Source organism: Leiobunum rupestre, chromosome 11, assembly GCF_980474605.1.
Source record: "Leiobunum rupestre chromosome 11, qqLeiRupe1.1.hap1, whole genome shotgun sequence".
Lineage (NCBI taxonomy): Eukaryota > Metazoa > Arthropoda > Arachnida > Opiliones > Sclerosomatidae > Leiobunum > Leiobunum rupestre.
The window spans coordinates 14,835,908-14,856,969 of NC_143394.1; the positions used below are offsets into that span (position 1 = coordinate 14,835,908).

The 21,062-nt window shown below is 29.3% G+C and overlaps 1 protein-coding gene across 1 annotated transcript in view; it reads left to right on the forward strand.

Moving 5' to 3' along the window:
• Positions 1–13,744, forward strand: part of LOC149921408 (lachesin-like) — a 98,256-nt gene extending 84,512 nt beyond the window's left edge. The window contains exons 6-10 of the mRNA XM_090162983.1: positions 1,151–1,444; positions 4,439–4,519; positions 8,361–8,453; positions 8,540–8,623; positions 12,694–13,744. Of these exons, the coding sequence (XP_090019109.1) occupies positions 1,151–1,444; positions 4,439–4,519; positions 8,361–8,453; positions 8,540–8,623; positions 12,694–12,791 (650 nt within the window). The 3' untranslated portion in view covers positions 12,792–13,744. The remainder of the gene's footprint in view (positions 1–1,150; positions 1,445–4,438; positions 4,520–8,360; positions 8,454–8,539; positions 8,624–12,693) is intronic.
• The last annotated feature ends 7,318 nt before the right edge of the window (positions 13,745–21,062 follow it).

Genomic DNA, 21,062 nt, shown 5'->3' on the forward strand with positions numbered 1-21,062 from the left:
GGGGTCGCGTTTGGATAAACCGGGACTCGCGATGGTCAGGGAAGCGTGAAATATCTGGACATAGTTTTAACAATTACGAGAGAGCGTCAACAGGGCTTTTATTAGGTACCAACGATAAAAACACGCCTTCTCTTTAGATGTTGTTATTAAGTCTAAAAAGTTCAACGGACAGTTTTTGTTATCAAGAACGTCCTATGACGGTGATAAAATTTTAATTGCAAAATAAGAATCGTTATCGTTAGACAGTACTTGTTTTAATGTAATTAAAAATAATGTTTATTGAAAAGTGTGCGTATTAAGTTGATAGGGTGAAATGTTTGTTGGTTTAGTTATTTAATTAGTTGAAAATTAGTATAAATATAGACATTTAACAAGAGAGAAGTTTGTTTCGTGGGGCTTAACACCTTTAGAGGAAAATTTTTAAACACGCGAAGCCTACCAGATGGCGCCCAAATTTTAAAATGTTTTAATTTTTAAATTGTATTAAAACCGCTAAATATATAATTATATCTTTGGATAGGGTTGGAAGTGGTTTTGTATTAAATCGTGAAGAAATTAGACAAAACGTTTTAATTGGCGCCATCTGGCTGAAATAAAACTATGAAAACCAAACCTCTAACGGCTTCGCTCTTAATGTTTGTTTCTTTGTTACAAATTTGTTCGGTTCTTTATTTAGATGTAAATTAATTTGATTGGTAGTTTGCTTAAATGCTCTTTTTATGTAATGGCCATTGGTTCAAATATCAGATTTTAAAATCCATTCAAATGTAATACTATTACTTAAGTTTGACCAGACGTTTATAATATATATCTTACGAGATAAGTATCTATGCATGCGTGGAAGTATCAATGAAAATAAACCGATTGTATTACTTCTCATGATGATATAAAATTGACCCCATGGAAAAGATTTATAAAATCCCTAAATAACGTATTTGATCTGCTCAATTTTTTAGACCATGCAGTTTAAAACCCAATACAATCTCAAAATTTTTAATCGCAATATCAATTAAGCCCTGTAGATAATTTTAGTTAGATCCTGTCTTTTACAAAAAGACACAAAAATTTACGAATTTTTTTGGAAAATTGAGTAAAATATTTGTCAAAGTTATTATTTTGATCAATGTTTTGGTAAACCTTTTCGTTACAGTCGCGCCGGTGATGTGGGTGCCCAATCAAATCGTCGGGGCTATTTTGGGCAGCGACGGCCAATTGGATTGCCACTCGGAAGCCTACCCGCGGTCGCTGAACCACTGGGCCAAAGACGGCGTCGAAGACCCCATCATCAACAACGGATCCAAATACGAGACTATAGTCCGGGAGAAAACCTACAAGACGGATATGCGCTTAACCATCAAGAAGATTAACAAATCGGATTTCGGGATGTACAAGTGCTACGCCAAGAATTCTCTGGGAACAGCCGAACACACGGTTCAACTATACGGTAATATGGATTCTTACTCATAAGTATATTCATAAGTAACGTAATATTTCACTATGAAGGAAACGACCCTAGGTGATTTTCACTGATTTTGTTTAAATTTGGAGGATAAGTAGACCTTTATGTGACTTGAAATTTCCCAAAAGGAAAAGATTCGACGGGTTTTAGATTTGCCATGGCAACCAAAAATACTACTTTTCCCTATGAAAATTAACATGGAGAAATCGTTTATTTTAATGGTCGACCTAAAAAAAATTGAAAACATTAAAAAAATTGTACATTGAAAAATTTCCGGTTAATTTGGGTAAATGCGTGTACATTTGGGGGAAAATAAGCAAATTGGATAAATACAAGTACATTTGGGTTATATTATTTAAAATTTAATGGCATTTACCTAAATTTAGCCACTTTACTTGAGTTTACCCAAATTTATCCAATTTAATAGCATTTACCAAATTTACTGCCATAACCAAAATTAAGTCAATTTTACTTGCATTTACTTAATTTACACATTTTACTAATATTAACCGAAATGTTCACGCGATTTATCCATGTTAATTTCCGTAGGGTAAAGAAGACTTCAAGTAATCAAAATAATTTTTGGTTGTCTTGGCAAACCTTTTCATTTATACAAAATCAGTGAAAATCACATCGGGTCGTCTCCTTGTAGTATGACACTGAAGAATTAGCTTATATTCTAACAGTTTCCAAATTCTAATGCACAAATCTTCTCAGTCCTTAGCCAAGTAAATTTTTATACGGTCGTTGGCGAAACAGATTATCGTAATAAAATCAGCGTCATTAGAATACGAAGTGTTATCCTTATGGTTGTAATATTACTTACGGTACATTTCATAAATTTACCCTCGGGGTTCGTCACAGTAGTACAGTGCAGACGGCGAGAGTTTTGAAGTCACGAGATCTACTTTATCTGGGGAATAGAAGTTGATCCAGGTCGAGAGATTAATGGTCGGTAGCTACGGCCGGGGACAAACATTGGACGAGTAGTAACTCGGGACACTTAAAGTAGCTCCCTTCTTGGCGCTTCAGATGGCTTCTTTAATAGATAGGTTTCCTCCTTCCGTCTCTTCTTTCTTTGGCGGCGGCATCGATTGTCTTCCAGAGCCGTAGTGGAACACACGCGGTTGTCGCCACTAATGGTTTTCCCATCGTTTGGAGGGCTGACTACTTTCTCGCGTTGCGAGATCTCTTCTTTGGAGAGATACTAACCGATAAAGAATGTTTTCCTTACTACTCCACCTAGTTTTATTTTAGAAGTTTTCTAGGGTTATACCAAATTTAACTGTCGGTATCTTGTTCATGGATAAATGTCGTACTGTTTGAGTTTTTGATATTGAAAACGCTGATCCCAACTTTAGAAATTTTGATTTTTAAAAATTGAATAGTTGGACACTGATTGAACCTAGATTAAGATCTAATCTGACCATAGTTCTTAGGTTAAGATAGGTTAGTGTAGGTTAGGCTGGGTTTTCTTCATCGACCCAGCCTGTTTTTGTGTTTTGTCCCGCTACGATAACTAACGCTGGATTTCTTCAGATATGGTTAAAATTTTATCAATTCGTTAATTGATATTCCTCTCTATGATGTATAGTTTTTGGTGTTATTCTGTAACAAAGTTTTAGTAAAACAAATAAATTAAATAAATAGATAGGCACCTCTAAAATATTTAGTTTTGTACACAATTGATGACCTATTATAAACCATTTTGTATTGTATAATAAGCTTCTTCGTCGTTTAACTATAACATCAAAGTGTAGAATCATTTGACTGTGCACCACATCAACAGCTAAAATTGGATCAATACAAAAACGTGTAGATAATTGTGATATCAAACATTATGCTTATAAATCAATTATTTTTCCATCGAACGCCAAGATTTCATTTCAAATACAATTTATTCGATGCATTGAATAAAAATATTAATTTTTACAAACTTGAAATCCAGATTTCAAAAGGACGTATTTAAATTTATTTATTTCAAAACCCAACTAAACGAATTGAAAATGATGTTAATTAGTTGAAAACCAAGCAAGATTTTATAATTACCGTGACTATTTTATTTAGTACTTTCAACCGCCAACTGTTGTTGTTGTTTATGTCACAATTTTCAGATACCTGAAGATAAACATTTTGTTTATATATATTCCCTCAATTCGGCAATCTGATCTCAAATTGTATCTGATTCATTAACCGATCTGAACTTATCTGCTCAAATTTATCTCACCAGATTCAGTTAGCTGAATAGCTAGCTGACATACGTTTAGTAAAAATTTAGTCTTGTTGAAGATATTCAAAATAAACGCTGATTAAAATTTTGAAATGAATCAAATCGAGAAATCTGCTCTCCTTCTGTACAATTAATTTAGATTAATTTAGGGTTTAAATTATATGTTTGCCTTTTGAACCATATCCATGCACTGATCTGATAATATCTGAACGTAAATTCCGATAATCTAATATCTGATTTATTAGAAATAGTTTATAGGTTAAGATAACACTACTGCTATGTGTTATCTGTTTGCATTTTGAGCCATGTCCACTGGACTGATAACATCTCAAGGTGATTGCAGATGAGCGGATATCTGATTTATCAATATTATTTTATAAGTTATCGCAATTTTTATTTGTTTACATTTTGATGCATATCCACTGATCTGATAATATCAAAACGTAATTGCAGATAATGTGATATCTGATTTATCGCAGCTATTTCCTCAGTTCAAATATACGCAACTGTTATCTAAGGATCGGTTGGAAGCACTTATTTTATTGAATCGATTCTCGAGGCTTTGAATTATCGGTTGTTTTAAAAGGATATTGGAGCGTAATATACGTTAAGAATTCATAGATAGGTTTTTCGAGAAGGTCATTGTACCGGTCGTAGAAAAGGATGGCTTTTGGCGTTATATATTGTTCTTTAATAATTTCTTTCAAAATTTTTTGTTTCCACGTTCAATTTTTTATTAAATTTTTTAGAGATCGTTCCGCCGACTCAGCCGACAACCAGCACGACAACCGCAATTCCCGTTCCGATCACAAAATCAAAAGCCGGCAAAGGTAAGCGCACCCCTTCGCGCCCCCCGCTTCCAAAAAGAAATCCAACACAAAAATCGGGAAATATATAACATATATATAAAATACATTCATTGATATAATATCTATAAAACATTTCCTTCCCATCCAAAAACAAAATGAAATAAAATATATATATTTCTACAGTTTCGAAATCGGATCTGTTCGCAGTGTCCTTTTTCATTTGCGAGAATCCATTTTCGTTCGGCGGATCTTAGAGGGTGCCGGAATTATACTCTATTAACGTGACAAATTTGGATAAATTTCGTTTCGTTTGACACCATTAAGAAATGTAGAATGACCGTTGGATATGTGCAAACTGAATCTCAAGTTAAAGAGGGAGAGTTTAATGTATAAAAGGCTTTTTGCTTCGCCGTTGTTTGTTCTAGGAAAATTGGAACCTCTATCTGAAACTAAAAAGTTTCATTTTATAATTACATTAATACTAAATTAAAATTAAGAATAAAATTAATTCTAAATTAAAATTAAGAATAAATTTAATTCTAAATTAAAATTAAGAATAAAATTAATTCTAAATTAAAATTAAGAATAAATTTAATTCTAAATTAAAATTAAGAACAAAATTAATATTAAATTAAATTTAAGAAATAAATTATTATTAAATTAAATTTAAGAAATGAATTAAAATTAAGAAATAAATTAAAATTAAGAAAGAAATTAAAATTAAAAAATAAATTAAAATTAAGAAAGAAATTAAAATTAAGAAAGAAATTAAAATTAAAAATAAATTAAAATTAAGAAAGAATTTAAAATTAAGAAAGAAATTAAAACTAAGAAATAAGTTAAAATTAAGAAAGAAGTTAAAATTAAGAAATAATATAAAATTAAGAAATAAATTAATGCTTAAAAACATTTAAGAACAAATTAATATTATATTAAAATAAAAATGCAATAATCATTAAATTAGTGTTAAATTGACATAAAAATGCAATAATCATTAAATTAGTGTTAAATTGACATAAATAATGAAATTAATGTTAAATGGACATAAATAATGAAATTAATGTTAAATGGACATAAATAATGAAATTAATGTTAAATTGACATAAATAATAAAATTAATGTTAAATTGACATAAATAATAAAATTAATGTTAAATTAACAAAGAATCAAATTATTGTTAAATTAACAAAGAATTAAAGTAATGTTAAGTTAAGAAAGAATTAAATTAATGTTAAATCAACAAATAATTAAATTAATGTTAAATTAACATAAATAATGAAATAAATGTTAAATTAACAAATAATTAAGTTATTGCTAAATTAACAAATAATGAAATTAATAACTTAATTCACAAATAATTAAATTAATAACTTAATTCACAAATAATTAAATTAATAACTTAATTCACAAATAATTAAATTAATAACTTAATTCACACATAATTAAATTAATAACTTAATTAACAAATAATTAAAATAATGTAAACTTACAAAGAATTAAATTAATTTTAAATTAACAAATAATTAAATTAATAACTTAATTCACACATAATTAAATTAATAACTTAATTCACACATAATTAAATTAATAACTTAATTCACACATAATTAAATTAATAACTTAATCACACATAATTAAATTAATAACTTAATTAACAAATAAATAAAATAATGTAAACTTACAAATAATTAAATTAATTTTAAATTAACAAATAATCAAATTAATGTTAAATAATGATTAAATAAATATAAATATTAAGAATTAAATTAATGTAAAGTTTGATAACTAAATTAATGTAAAGTTTGATAATTAAATTAATATAAAGTTTGATAATTAAATTAATATAACGTTTGATAATTAAATTAATATAAAGTTTGATAATCAAATTAGTATAGTTTGATAATTAAATTAATATTCAGTTTGATAATTAAATTAATATAAAGATTGATAATTAAATTAATTTAAAGTTTGATAATTAAATTAATATAAAGTTTGATAATTAAATTAATATAAAGTTTGATAATTAAATTAATATAAAGTCTGATAATTAAATTAATATAACGTTTGATAATTAAATTAATATAAAGTTTGATAATTAAATTAATATAAAGTTTGATAATTAAATCAATTAACAAATAATTAAATTAATAACTTAATTCACAAATAATTAAATTAATAACTTAATTCACAAATAATTAAATTAATAACTTAATTCACAAATAATTAAATTAATAACTTAATTCACAAATAATTAAATTAATAACTTAATTCACACATAATTAAATTAATAACTTAATTAACAAATAATTAAAATAATGTAAACTTACAAATAATTAAATTAATTTTAAATTAACAAATAATCAAATTAATGTTAAATAATGATTAAATAAATATAAATATTAAGAATTAAATTAATGTAAAGTTTGATAACTAAATTAATGTAAAGTTTTATAATTAAATTAATATAAAGTTTGATAATTAAATTAATATAACGTTTGATAATTAAATTAATATAACGTTTGATAATCAAATTAGTATAGTTTGATAATTAAATTAATATTCAGTTTGATAATTAAATTAATATAACATTTGATAATTAAATTAATATTCAGTTTGATAATTAAATTAATATAACATTTGATAATTAAATTAATATAAAGTTTGATAATCAAATTAGTATAGTTTGATAATTAAATTAATATAAAGTTTGATAATTAAATTAATTTAAAGTTTGATAATTAAATTAATATAAAGTTTGATAATTAAATTAATATAAAGTTTGATAATTAAATCAATATAAAGTTTAAGAACTAAATTAACAAAGTTTATAAGAATTAAATTAATATAAAATTGGAATCAAATTAAAATGACATAAAATTAGAATGAAATTAACATAATATAAAATAAAAATTAAAATTAAATTAATATAATATAATATAATATAATATAAAAATAGAATGAAGTTAATATATAGTATTATAATTAAATGAATATGATATAAAATTAGAATGAAATTAATATAAAATTAGAATGAAATTAATATAAAATTAGAATGAAATTAATATAAAATTAGAATGAAATTAATATAAAATTAGAATGAAATTAATATAAAATTAGAATGAAATTAATATAAAATTAGAATGAAATTAATATAAAATTAGAATGAAATTAATATAAAATTAGAATGAAATTAATATAAAATTAGAATGAAATTAATATAAAATTAGAATGAAATTAATATAAAATTAGAATGAAATTAATATAAAATTAGAATGAAATTAATATAAATTAGAATGAAATTAATATAAAATTAGAATGAAATTAATATAAAATTAGAATGAAATTAATATAAAATTAGAATGAAATTAATATAAAATTAGAATGAAATTAATATAAAATTAGAATGAAATTAATATAAAATTAGAATGAAATTAATATAAAATTAGAATGAAATTAATATAAAATTAGAATGAAATTATTTAAAATAGAATGAAATTAATATAAAATTAGAATGAAATTAATATAAAATTAGAATGAAATTATTTAAAATAGAATGAAATTAATATATAATTAGAATGAAATTAATATAAAATTAGAATGAAATTAATTTAAAATTAGAATGAAATTAATATAAAATTAGAATGAAATTAATATAAAATTAGAATGAATTTAATATAAAATTAGAATGAAATTAATATAAAATTAGAATGAATTTAATTTAAAATTAGTATTAAATTTATATGAAACTAAGATTGAAATTAGTATGAAATTTTCTCGAATGTAGATGGCGTTATAACGCCGATTTATATTTAGCCTTTTGTTATGTTGTATTTTTTTATGGTTTTATCTTTTTTATGTTTAGAAGAATCACCATCCTACCAAAGGATTCAGAGCTACGAATCCATCATACCCGATTCTTTGAAACCGTTGGAAGGAGGAGGCACCAAAGTTAAACGTTGGTTTTCCTTTTATTAAACCGAGCAGATAGTTGCTTTTCTGTTTTCGCTGTCTGACGCTATGTGTGTCCTTTCCGCGATTTAGATAAAGAAGAAGTGTTGCCAGCCAAAGCCGAAGTCGTGCGAGGCAGCAAGACGACGGGCACCCCGATTCAAAAACAACAAACTAGTAAGGAACTTTTCCTGCCATTCCTTTTCTTTCCCTTTTCACAGGTGTTGCCAGTTACATTTCCGAAATACCGCTTGGGTACTTTAAAAATAGCCAAAATTGATCGATTCCCCATTTCTTGTGAAAATTGACTTCCTATACGTCATAACGTCGTCTTCTCTTTAGCCTGCGAGAGTAAAAGAGAAGACGACGGAGCAGACGCCGTTATGACGTTGAGGAAGTGAGTCTTCACACTGTAAAAATTAAGGGTTTAAAAAGATGTTAAAATAAAACCTTATTCCCTTAAGTGTGTAACCGAAGCACGTAAATGGTTTAAAAATTTTCAAAGACTTGGAAGGGTTATTACTGTTTTCTTGATATACCTCTCATGGCTTAAAAGGAACTAATATAAAGGTTTATAGAAAATCTATACCCCATAGTGTTTGGATATGGTATTAGCAAAATTGACATAATTACCAAAAGTGTGACAATTCCTGTACTTTCGTATGCTAAAGGTTTAATGAATGCTCTACTCGATAACGACCACATAAAAGACTATTTATAGTCGCCTATCTTTTTAGTCTATGGTATTTTATCGTAGGTAGATGGCGATAGCATCTCCACAGAACGAAGAAAAATAAAAAAAAATACACTAACTTTGACCAGTGCTACTTAGTTCCTCCGTTCCTCACTACGAGGCGTTATTTGTTGGTTTTAACTTACTTCCCTCCCCATGGCATACTTTACCTTCTCCCCTCCCAACTTGCATTTCAAACGTAACATTCATTCAGAAATAGGTCCGATTGACATACTTTAGGTAATTATGTCACTTTTGGTATTAAACCATTAAGAATTAAGATTTCAATTAATTTATAGAAATTGTTTTAACTTATTATTTAATATTATTTCAAACTATAATAATATAAGAAAAATATTTAATAAAATTAAAATATTTCCTAAAGTTTGTTCCGATCGGTAGATGGCACGTACCCCTTCCCTCGGAATTTAGTACCATAGTCCTCACAAGATGGCAGAAAAAGTATATTCGTTTACACAAGCATGTTATGATAATGTACAATATTACACGGAGTGCTTGTTAGCTCACGAAACTGAGCGACATACTATTAAATCTTTCATGAAAATTAAATTCATGTTTTATTTTATTTAGTGCACTAAAATGTGGGAAAAACTGGTAAAAACCGGAAAAAATTTAAAAAAAACACTCTTTCCATGCTAAATTAATCATTGATATATCTATTAAGTTAATAGATATAGATAGATTAAAAGAGTGAATAGAATAGAAGAATATACTGCTTTTATTATTTATTTTTTATTAAATTTTGCCACTAGATGTGGAAAAAACCATGGAAGTACGATTTTCCACACGGTTTTCAACAGGAAAACAATAGGTGGGAAAAACCGCGGAAACATCTAGTTTTTTCCACCCTTGGCAAAATTGTGCCAACCCTGAAATAGAGCGAGGTGAACGTTTGCTTATGGACTTACGGAATCGGCCTATTGAAAATTTTGGAAATCTGACAAAATTTTAATTCCTTTCCCCCATAACTGGTCGAGGGGTCGGACATTTGGCCTAATCCCGTACATAATTTGAAAAAATCCCCAAATCCAAAATCCAATAATTTCGCTCCCATAGACTTTGTATGACAAATTCACAATAGAAAATACTGGATTTAAAAAAAATCCAAAATCCCGTACGCAAAAGAGGCAAATGTCCGCCCCTTCGTAACTGGTACCCTCCAATGTACCACGGATATGGCATCCACCATGAAAACTTGCCTAAAACAGTCTATTTATTGATATTGAGTCTGTATTTATATTGTTTCGAAATCACCTAAAAGTTGGCAACTAGGATTAAAAAGTAGCCAAATTGGGCTGTAAACGGCTAAACTGGCAACCCTGTATTCTTTTCTTTCGAATACTTTTAAGTCGTTCCCTTTGAGCGCAATCTAAAAAGATAAGGGTTTTAAGTCCAACGACATAGCGGGTATAAATGGCTATTTGTCACAATGACACTCTTAGGTCCCTCAGTCTGTCTCCGGAACTTTCGCGGAATTCGGGACGATTCTGGACGCTTTAATTCCAGGAATGAGCTTCGGTATTGGTTCAGAGAACGAATCAATAATTAAAGGTTAATTACGATGTATAGAACTGCAGTTTCGGACGTCTAATTAAAACGTGGTTGCCCCGTCGGGTATTTCGACGATAACTTATTGCCGCCTATCTTACCTCTTACTAAAGGTAAATGTGCGGAATTAAAGGTATACAAGAATCGAGAAAAGGTATATGATTTATTATCCTATTAAAATCGTATCCGTTTCGGGTAATTATACCGAGACGATAACCAACTTATTAAACCGACATGTCACGCTTGAAATCTATTAGTGAAATTCACTTATGTATATATCTTGATTAATCTTTTGATTAAAATTTATATTTTTATTAACATTTTTTTTAGATATGTATCTTGATTAATCTTAATTTTTTGGGTATTTTCTTATCTTGAATAATCTTAATTTTTGGATATTTTCTTGTCTTGAATAATGTTTATTTTGGAGTATTTTGTATATCTTGAATAATGTTTATTTTGGAGTATTTTGTATATCTTGAATAATGTTTATTTTGGAGTATTTTGTATATCTTGAATAATGTTTATTTTGGAGTATTTAGTATATCTTGATTAATTTTGATTTTTCGAGATAATCGCTCTTATTATTCGGTATATGTATGTTTGTATCTTGATTAATCTTAATTTTTTGAGACACTATAGCAGTCTTTTGAGATATATACGCATGAATCTTGATTAATCTATATTTTTGGAGATATTTCCCTTTATTTTAAGCGATATCTCGATACATCTTAACTTATTTGGAGGCTTTAACCAGTTATTTTTAATAATAAAGATATTATATGAATATACCTGAATTAATCTTGAGTTTAGAGACAATAACAAATATTTTTCGAGACATTATTATTAATTTATATACCTTAATTAATTTTGATTTTTTGAGATATTAACATTTATTTTTCAAAATATGTATCTATATAGCTTGATTAATCTTATTTTTCAAGACACACTTATTCAGATTTCCATTAATATTGGTTTTGCTTGATATATACATAAAATGTATAAATTTTGATTAATCTGGAGGTTCTTAGATCTTAATTTTCCCGCTTCTCTCGAGATGTATACATTTTGATTTATCTTTGATTTTTGACCTATTTCTGTTAAGTTCCAAGCTAACGCTACGCACATACCATCCGATAAGTACTATGAAAGTCGTATTATTTTGGAATTTTAATCCTATTTTTGTTGGGAGACAACGGAATTTTTTAGATTCGATAACAAAAGCTCCAGTTAAATATTTTATAAAAAGTGACACCTTTCTAAAATTGTAATATTTTAATAATAATTTAAAATACATTAAGTAGCCCTATGTAGTCGATACTTCCTTCGCAGAGAAACGGTAGCTGGAGGTTTCCATGGAATTCCTTAACGTAATTTGGCTGATGGCTCAGGCTTTGGTTATTTATACATTGGAATTAGCAAGCTGGATGATCAGGCGCTGAATAACATTTGTCCATGTGAACTTCGTTTGTCCATGTGGACAACTTTTGCCCAGGTTGATGTTATTTGTCCATGTGACGCTGTTTGTCCATGTGACGTCGTTTTTCCATGTGGACGATCTTTGTCCATGTGACGTTGTTTGTCCATGTGACGATGTTTGTCGATATGAACGATCTTTGTCCATGTGGACGTCATTTGTTCATGTGGACGATTTTTGTCCATGTGGACGTTGTTTGACCATGTGACGCTGTTTGTCCATGTGACGTCGTTTTTCCATGTGGACGATCTTTGTCCATGTGACGTTGTTTGTCCATGTCACGATGTTTGTCGACATGAACGATCTTTGTCCATGTGGACGTCATTTGTTCATGTGGACGATTTTTGTCCATGTGGACGTTGTTTGACCATGTGACGTTGTTTGTCCATGTACCAAGCTCAAATTTAACGGATATATTTTGCTTTTTCTTTCCATCTCTCTTCTCATTGCTGTTCCCTCACAACGCAGACAGCTATTCTAACGGCTGCAGGGACTCTCACACGACAAATGCAATATCGCTGATCGTTTGGACAATGGCCAGCTATTTACTGAGTATTATAACGTAAACATTTCTAAAACACAGAGTCAAAAATAAAAAAGAGCGCGTATAAATATAATAATAATTTTGCTCAAACATTAAAAAACGCTGCGGATAAAAAATATATAAACCCAAAGGAAGAACACATTATATGAAAAAATGGTAAAAGGCTACGCGTAAAAAAACCAAAGATAAAGCCTAATACCACTCACAGTGAATTAGACTCGACGTCAAATACGAATATAAAAGGACAAGCGGTATAAATGACGACCAAGCAATAATTGATTATAATTGTGACATCTTAGCCTCTCCGTCCCATAGAAGACACCGAGGTCTGCTGGAAAGAACGTTCGCAAATAATTGCGAAATGGTGGCTTGAAAAACAGAATATTATTTTATACATACAATGAAACGGAGGACTGATGTAAACATTTAGAATTATAATTTCACCAAGCGCTTCCAACAAAAATATCTACCCGTATTTCTTTTAGCGCCCCGTCCAGGTGTTTAAATCAGGAACAACGGCGCCATCTGTAGACAAGAGTTGTAGATATCTTCCTTAAGAAAAATCCATAAATTCTATGTGAAGCATTTAACCATTTTATTTAATTATTAAACCTGTATAGTTTAATGTAATAGTTACTATTGTAAAAATATGTACAAAGACGTATTATTATCACTGTGGATAAAAAAATAGTGAATCACGAACGCAAATATTACGTTGAAAACTCGTATAATATAAAATATAAAAAGTATTTGTATAGTTTATCAAATATCGTAGGCCCAACAATATAAGACTCTGCAGTGAACAGAATTGTAGAATATATTATATTTCATTTAAATGTAGGGTACGCTTGTATATTTTAAATGAAAAAACCTGAAAAATTAAATGTACTTACCCCCGTGAAAGAACTATAGCGTTAAACATTAATTATTTATTGTAAATAAATTAAATTGTGAGCGGAATTATTAGGCTACGGGTAATAACTAAACGCGAAGGAAATCATTTTCTTTCAGCTGGAGTAATAATATCTAAACATTGTAAAGACATTTTGTAAAAAAAGTGGAGATTTTCGTTGAAAAGTATTGATTTGTATTTACGCGAATTGTCTAAATATGATTTAATGTAAGGAAAATAAAATGCCTTTATAGTTTAATATTTCTATTTTTTCTTAGAAATAAAATTGGGAGATTTTTAATAATTGTTTTCATATTTGTTTTTCACAAGGTGCGGAAAACGTGAAGTAGATGGCTCTCAAGTCGTGGGGTATTGATCCTTACCATTCCGAGTAGGAAAAGTGGAGTTTCCGTTTTGGGCACGTAGGTGGCAACAAGTAACTTATGATCATATTTTTAATCTATCACAGAAGTTCTCTGTTAAAGAAAGATATGAAGTAACTGATTATCGAAATATAAGACCAATGGTGAATGAATTTTTTAGTTTAAAGTAGTGGTGTTAACTTTCCGGAAAAATTAAATGCGGAAACATTTCCAGAAAATTTTTCGAATCAGTAAACATACTAAAAAACATTACTTAGCCTATGTTACATTGTTAATCAGTTTAAACTAGTCCAGTGGTTTAGTTTTACTTTCAGATTCGTAAAAATTAGGCGAAAAAGCCGGTTTATTTAAATTTGCAAACAATATAATAGGCTAATCATAGAATGAAATACTTTTTTTTTCGGAAAAATACGGAAAATTTTCCGGAAAAAAGGTCTCGGTCATTTTCCGGAAAGTTTTCCGAGCGGGAAATTTTCCGACTTACAACACTAGTTTAAAGTAATATTAAAATAACCCAAGCTATTCAAAGCAATATTGTTTTTTCTAGGTAACCAATTAAATGTTTTGAGATACACACAAACATTGGCAATTTGAAATTAGTGACTGAAAACAAAATGGACTAAGCAAGCTGTAGACGGATACGTTAAAGCAAATAACGCCTCCAAATAAAACCCTTTGAATACTTTTTTGTACTACACCATAATTTTCTTGCATATTTTACGGATTACACCAGAATGATTACACCAAATTGATGCCGTAAACCACGCTCCCTATTCTGAAATTCTTAAATATTATCAAACATTAATTTCAGGTTTAAATTAACCAGTGAATAAAATTAATGGAACCCCTTTAATCGAGAGGTTATGCAAAAAATTTAAGGAGTTGTAGGGGTTGAGTTGAGAAGTATGCCTGTTTTTTGCCCATTTTCCTACGATGGGTTAAAAGAGCGCCAGAGAGCTTCAAAGTGTGGCCTACTAGCTCCTGGAAGTAGGTTGCAACAAGCGCAAATTAATCTAGTACGCCATGTAGGAATTTATTACAAGATTAATTAATTAATCTATTACACCATGTAGGCATATATTACAAGATAAATTAATTAAATTATTAATTAATCTGGTGCGCCATGAACGCTAATATCACAAGATTAATTAATTTATTAAATAATTAATCTGGTTTGCTACGAAGGCATATATTACAAGATAAATTAATTATTTATCATTAAGGCATATATTACCAGATTAATAAAACAATTAATTAATCTGGTACGTCATGAAGGCATATATTACAAGATAAATTAATTAACTATACTGAGTTGCAGGTTAAGAATGCTATAATTAAGCTAAAAAACAATAAACTACACTAAATATTTACTTAAAAATGTACGCAATAGATATTTCTTAAATGGATTAATATAACACACCTTTAGAAATTCAACATAAAATAGGCTAAATTCGAAATTCCAACCGGCGATTTACCGGAAATTCGTGCTAGTATCTTTCCGCCAAATGCACTAGTTTTTTTGCTTTTCTCAACCTGCAACTGAGTATAACTAATTAATCTTTAAATATAATTAATGAATTAATTAATTAATCATTTAATTAATATTGTACAGCGTGTACATAGATTGCCGAATTTCTACGAATTTAGTTCTATTAAAAATACGGTCTTTTGTACCTTGTTATCTTATATTACTTATGTCTCGACCGTTGGTGGTTTCATTACTTTAGAAAATAGCGGTGGTTATCAGTGTTAGCAGAAATAAACTCCAGTTAAGTAACTCCATACCAAAATACACCTTAATGAACGGAATTATCTAATTTAGTGATAGGTTCAAGATCTAGGTCAAACAGGCCAACCCCCTGGCGTATATTACTAACCTTGAAATTGGTAATTTGCATAAACCATCTGATCGAATTGAATCTTGATAAAACAACTGGTATGATTAACCCAGTTCAGTCCAGATCAATAGTCCCATATAATTATTATTAATGAATTTGTGATCGGACGTATGTGTAAATATTGCGTTCGCCATGGTGATATAAATATTTAAAAAAAGGTTTTTATAACGAAAATTAAGGTCAAATGAATTTGAAAAACAGTTTCTAACTATGTGGATACGACTTTTGGCGTTGTCTAGGGCTGTGCGAGTACTCGAAAATCATCGATTACTCGGAATTTTTTGAGGTCGAGTACTAAAACTCGACCCCGAATACGTAATTGGAAAATACTTGTCGATTATCGACTACCAAAAAATTGCATAGTCGGGTACTCGATTACTCGAATAAGTTCAAAGAGGGGTTTTGGCAACGTTTAGGGATGGCAATAGTAAACGGTACCTACAAGTGGTACAAAAAACAAATGCTCCGAATGACCTTGGGGATGGAACACGGTTTTTAATCCATAGTGCACCTGCGCGGTTTTTCTTCAAACAATATTATTAAGTTTTGGTTTGGGTTTGGAGTGTCACTTTGATGTCTCTTCACGAGTTCGGATGTCGGCGTTAGGACTCAGGAGTCTTAAATTCCTATTTCCTAAGCAATATACTGACAGACGGTACATTAATTATTTTAAAAAAATTATATTTTATTGTTAATTTTCTATTATTTACTATATTTAGCGTAGTAGCTTAGTGTACAAGGTCTTTTATATCCCACTAGTCACTATAAGGTTACTAAAGTTGTGGAAACTGTGGTTCATTTAAATTTAAAGAAATATTTTTCACCATTGAAAATTAGTTTATACTCATTTTAAATTTTTTTTTCATAATTACTTGAATAAAACCAGCCCCTTATCAAGTACTCGATAACACGAATCGTTAAAAAAGTTACTCTAGGTATTTTCTGAATTATTTGACTCGAATAAGTGAAAATCTCCTGTTAATAAAGTACTCGATTAGACTTCAATATTACTCAACTCGAATACCCGACTCGCACACACATATATATATATATATATATTCAATGTGCGTAAATATCTTAGTGTTGTAAGGCGTAATTAATGACCTCGAGTCGGATTTTGAAGCGGTCTGGATTGAGTTACTCATCGAAAACATATATTTGTCAACAAGTCTTGATGTAAATAAATATGAAGATCTAGGGTGCCATTTTTAAGACTCTCTATCAACATATCGTGGATAAATTCTACTTTTGGGCGATTTTAATCTGCCCAGGGTAGATTGGGAAACAACGGCAGGTTTTACACTAAAGCCAAGTCCGACATCACCTTCGATTTTTCTCAAATTTTAAACTTTACACAAACTAACACCACACGTAATTTCTAAGGGAATATGTTGGATTTTTGTTTCGTTAATCGGAATAGAGCCACTTACCAGTTCTGAAGGAAGATAAATACCACCCAGCTCTCTGTATAAATTAACATCACACACTTGATAGTCGTTCAACCTTACTCGTACGACATATTGATATAAAACAGATATAAATTATCTCTATTTAACTTAGTGAATGAAATAGATTGTATTCCGCTGTATAGCCATTACTGATGTAAACGAAGCAGTCAGAATGTTATCGACACATATGATGGTCAGCAAGTGAAGAATCAAGCAGTCATTCCCTGATTGGTTCTCACATAACGTAATAAAAGCCCTACAACGGAAGAAACTAGTGTAAAATCATAACATAATATGGAATCATTTACACTAATTTTTAAAAATAAAAAGTTTATAAGAATTGAACTCAAAAAACTTAACAAAGTACGGTCAATGGAGGTAATTTTGACCAGGGGGTAAGTGTGATCACCCCCTATTATTTCATCATATATTATTAAAATAAAATATTTGATGGATGGATATTGAAATATTCTTTATTATACACATTTTGTTTATTTTCAATATTAATTTAAATTAAATTTAGTTTTTAAAAATTTTAGTTGAAAGAACGTTATACTCTTCTACTTGTGATTAGAGATTCTATGCCCAAAAGAAAAGTTATGTAACTGTTTTCCTAACTGGCCAACCGGTTTCATATTTTGGTATTTTGTATTCTACATATCTTTTTACCTACTGGAAAAATTGTGTGTTTTTGCTAATAATTTGAGGTTTTCAAAATTTTATCTGGAAAAACTAAATTTGCAGTGTGGAGTAAGTGTGATCAATTAATCAATGTTAAATTTTGGTTTATAAGACAACTTTTTATAATTTTCTTGATGTAAACTTACTAAAATATGAAAGGCTAAGCTTCAGCTAGCTATATAAGCATCTGGGTACTTTAGTTTAAAAATATATTATCTTAGAGCTACGAATTTTTTTAACATCATGTATCATCCAATCACCCTAATTTTTGCATTAATTTTAACAACAATTAGCCTTGCTTTCAAAGCATTTTTTAACCCAAATAAGTCTACTCAGATACATCATTATCTTAATTTTGTTAGGGGGACACATTATTTTATTTATATATATAGTCTCTCTTTCGCCCAACAAGCCATTCTCAACTATTAAAAATAAATTCATTATTTTAATTACATTACTTCTAACCTCTCTTATGAGACTATCAAACAAACTTCTCCCCCAAAACACAATCAGAACTATTAAGATTAACTCTTTACTAATTAATAATTATAACTTATCTTCTAATTATCCTTATTACGATTGTTTAAATTACAGAACATTCGCAGTATGTCAATTGTGGCCTATAACCAAGTCAACAAATAAATTAAATTGTCTAGAGAAGTACCTTGAAATTTAGGAGTTGCTTTGATAAAGCAAACATAATCTAAGATTCTTCACTAAATATACTACCCATTAGAAAAACTCACCCCATCTTAAAAAATTTAAATTCTGCCCCCTCCATCATTTCTTATTGATTAAATTTTGGTTCCCTTCTAATCCTGTGTTTAATTATTCAACTTTCCACAGGTATTTTTCTGGCCATACATTATACTCCTGATACTAACTAGGCCTTTGCTTCTATTTGAACAAACTCGGTGGGTTACACTTCGGGATGTCTCCTTGTAAGTAAAAGAAAATTTCAAGGGCTTCAATTCTACCCTCTAAGTCAAATTCTATTTTGAGCTTATTTAGTTCTAGTAATTCTTTTAACATGAATTAGAGCTTCCCCAATTGAAGAACCTTACCTAAATTTAAGATAAAGTTTCACAATTTCATACTTATCTTACTTCTTTTTTAACCCTCTCATTATAAAGATTCAAGATAAAAGACTAAGCTAATCATTTAGCTAAATAAAGCAATTGACTTTGAAAGCCAAACCTAATGATTTATCAAATCTAGAATCTCCCTAATCAAAAGAGACAACAAATAGAGATAAATTATCACTTATTAACTTTCTGTCATAAAATATTAACTGGCCTAAACCCTATTTAAATTATAAATTTAATTCAAACCTCTAACTAAATTATAACCCCATATAAAAACCCAAAACAACCCAAAACTAAAGGTAAAATAAAGCTAACATCATTAATTTATCATAACGATAACGAGGAAAAGAGCCCCGCACTCATAGAAAAATAATAATAAATAAAACTAATAAAGCCTGTACTAAAAACAAATAACAGCTTAATAAACTTATAAAAACAATATTACCATATTCTGCAATAAAAATGACTACGTCTCACTAGATATTTTATTAGGCGCGAATGTACAGCTGACACACTTTTTGGTCTTATGCTACTTTTGTTATTAATATCTTAAAATTTTAAATTTTAAATTTTCCTTAAACTATATAACCCTATATCCATTAATAAATTTACAATTTACCTCTTTATATTCTGACATTTTACAGCGATGACTATGTTCAACTAACCATAAGGATAGCGGGACACTATATATAATTTTTGGGGTATGGGCAGCCATTGTAGACTCAGCGCTGAGAATCCTAATTCGTGTGGAATTAAGACAACCGGGCTCAATAATAGAATAATCCAATTTTATACCAGCATCTCTTTTGATTCTTCGGGCATCCAGAAGTTTATATTTAAAAGGGGGAACAGCCAAGCATTTAAAAATATCGCCTTATTTGCATATCAAAAGATCAACAAGACGTACCTTTTTTGTCTTCGAAAAAATAGTTTTAGGCCTAAAAAGTTTAAATGCAAAATAACGCCAAGTATTTCGGTTTGAATTTTCGCCGCCATCTTAAGGTGTATCGCCAGCACCAGCAGCACCTTAGTGAGCGATTTGCGAACTATCCTAATTTTTAAAATCGCGCAATTTAGGCTTAGGTCTCGTATAACTGGAACACGCCGAGCGTGCAAAACAAATTTTTTACGTCTTCAGGAGCGCGCGCTTTTATGTTGTTTTTCTGTCTCACCGATTTCTCAGCGCGCTTTTCAATTTCCTGAAATTTCTTTATTTTATTAAAAATTAGCATCTTAATATTTTTTTTGCGGTTTTCGCCATAAATTTTAGTTTTTAACGGGCTATCTAACTGGTTAAAACTTGACCGTTCCCCTTTAAGCTTACCCTGATTTGGCTTAGTATCACATATCATTAGACATCAAACAGGTAAAAAAGAACCATTTGCCACTCTAGGTATTGAAGTTTTAGTCTTTGTGGTATGGCCCCATCATATGTTTACAGTAGGGGTAGATGTTGATAATCCTGCCGTCTTCACCGCAACTACAATAATTAATTAACATTTTTAGCTATAGCTAGCACGAATTCATGGATCAAAGTTAAATTTAGATCCTTCCCTCTATAGGGGTAAGTAATTTTAGCAAATTCATCGTTGGATATTATCCTCCATGATACCTATTACCATAAGTCTATAATATTGTTCCATACGTTTATCACTTTGGGAATATTTTACTGTGAGCTAGTAGCGGAGTGACGTCATCACAAGAAAAAAATCTCCCCCTAGCGAGGCGCTGTCAAAAGCTACGTGTGACGCGTTATCGAGCGAACGCGAAATGGCGACGAAGCCCGTAATGCAGTCTCTTTTGTGAATAGCTCTCAGTAAAACCTTTGCGTATGAAGACACTTATGTAACAATATTATACACAATATTAGAAATAGTGGCGGCATTTATACATAAAAATACGTAGA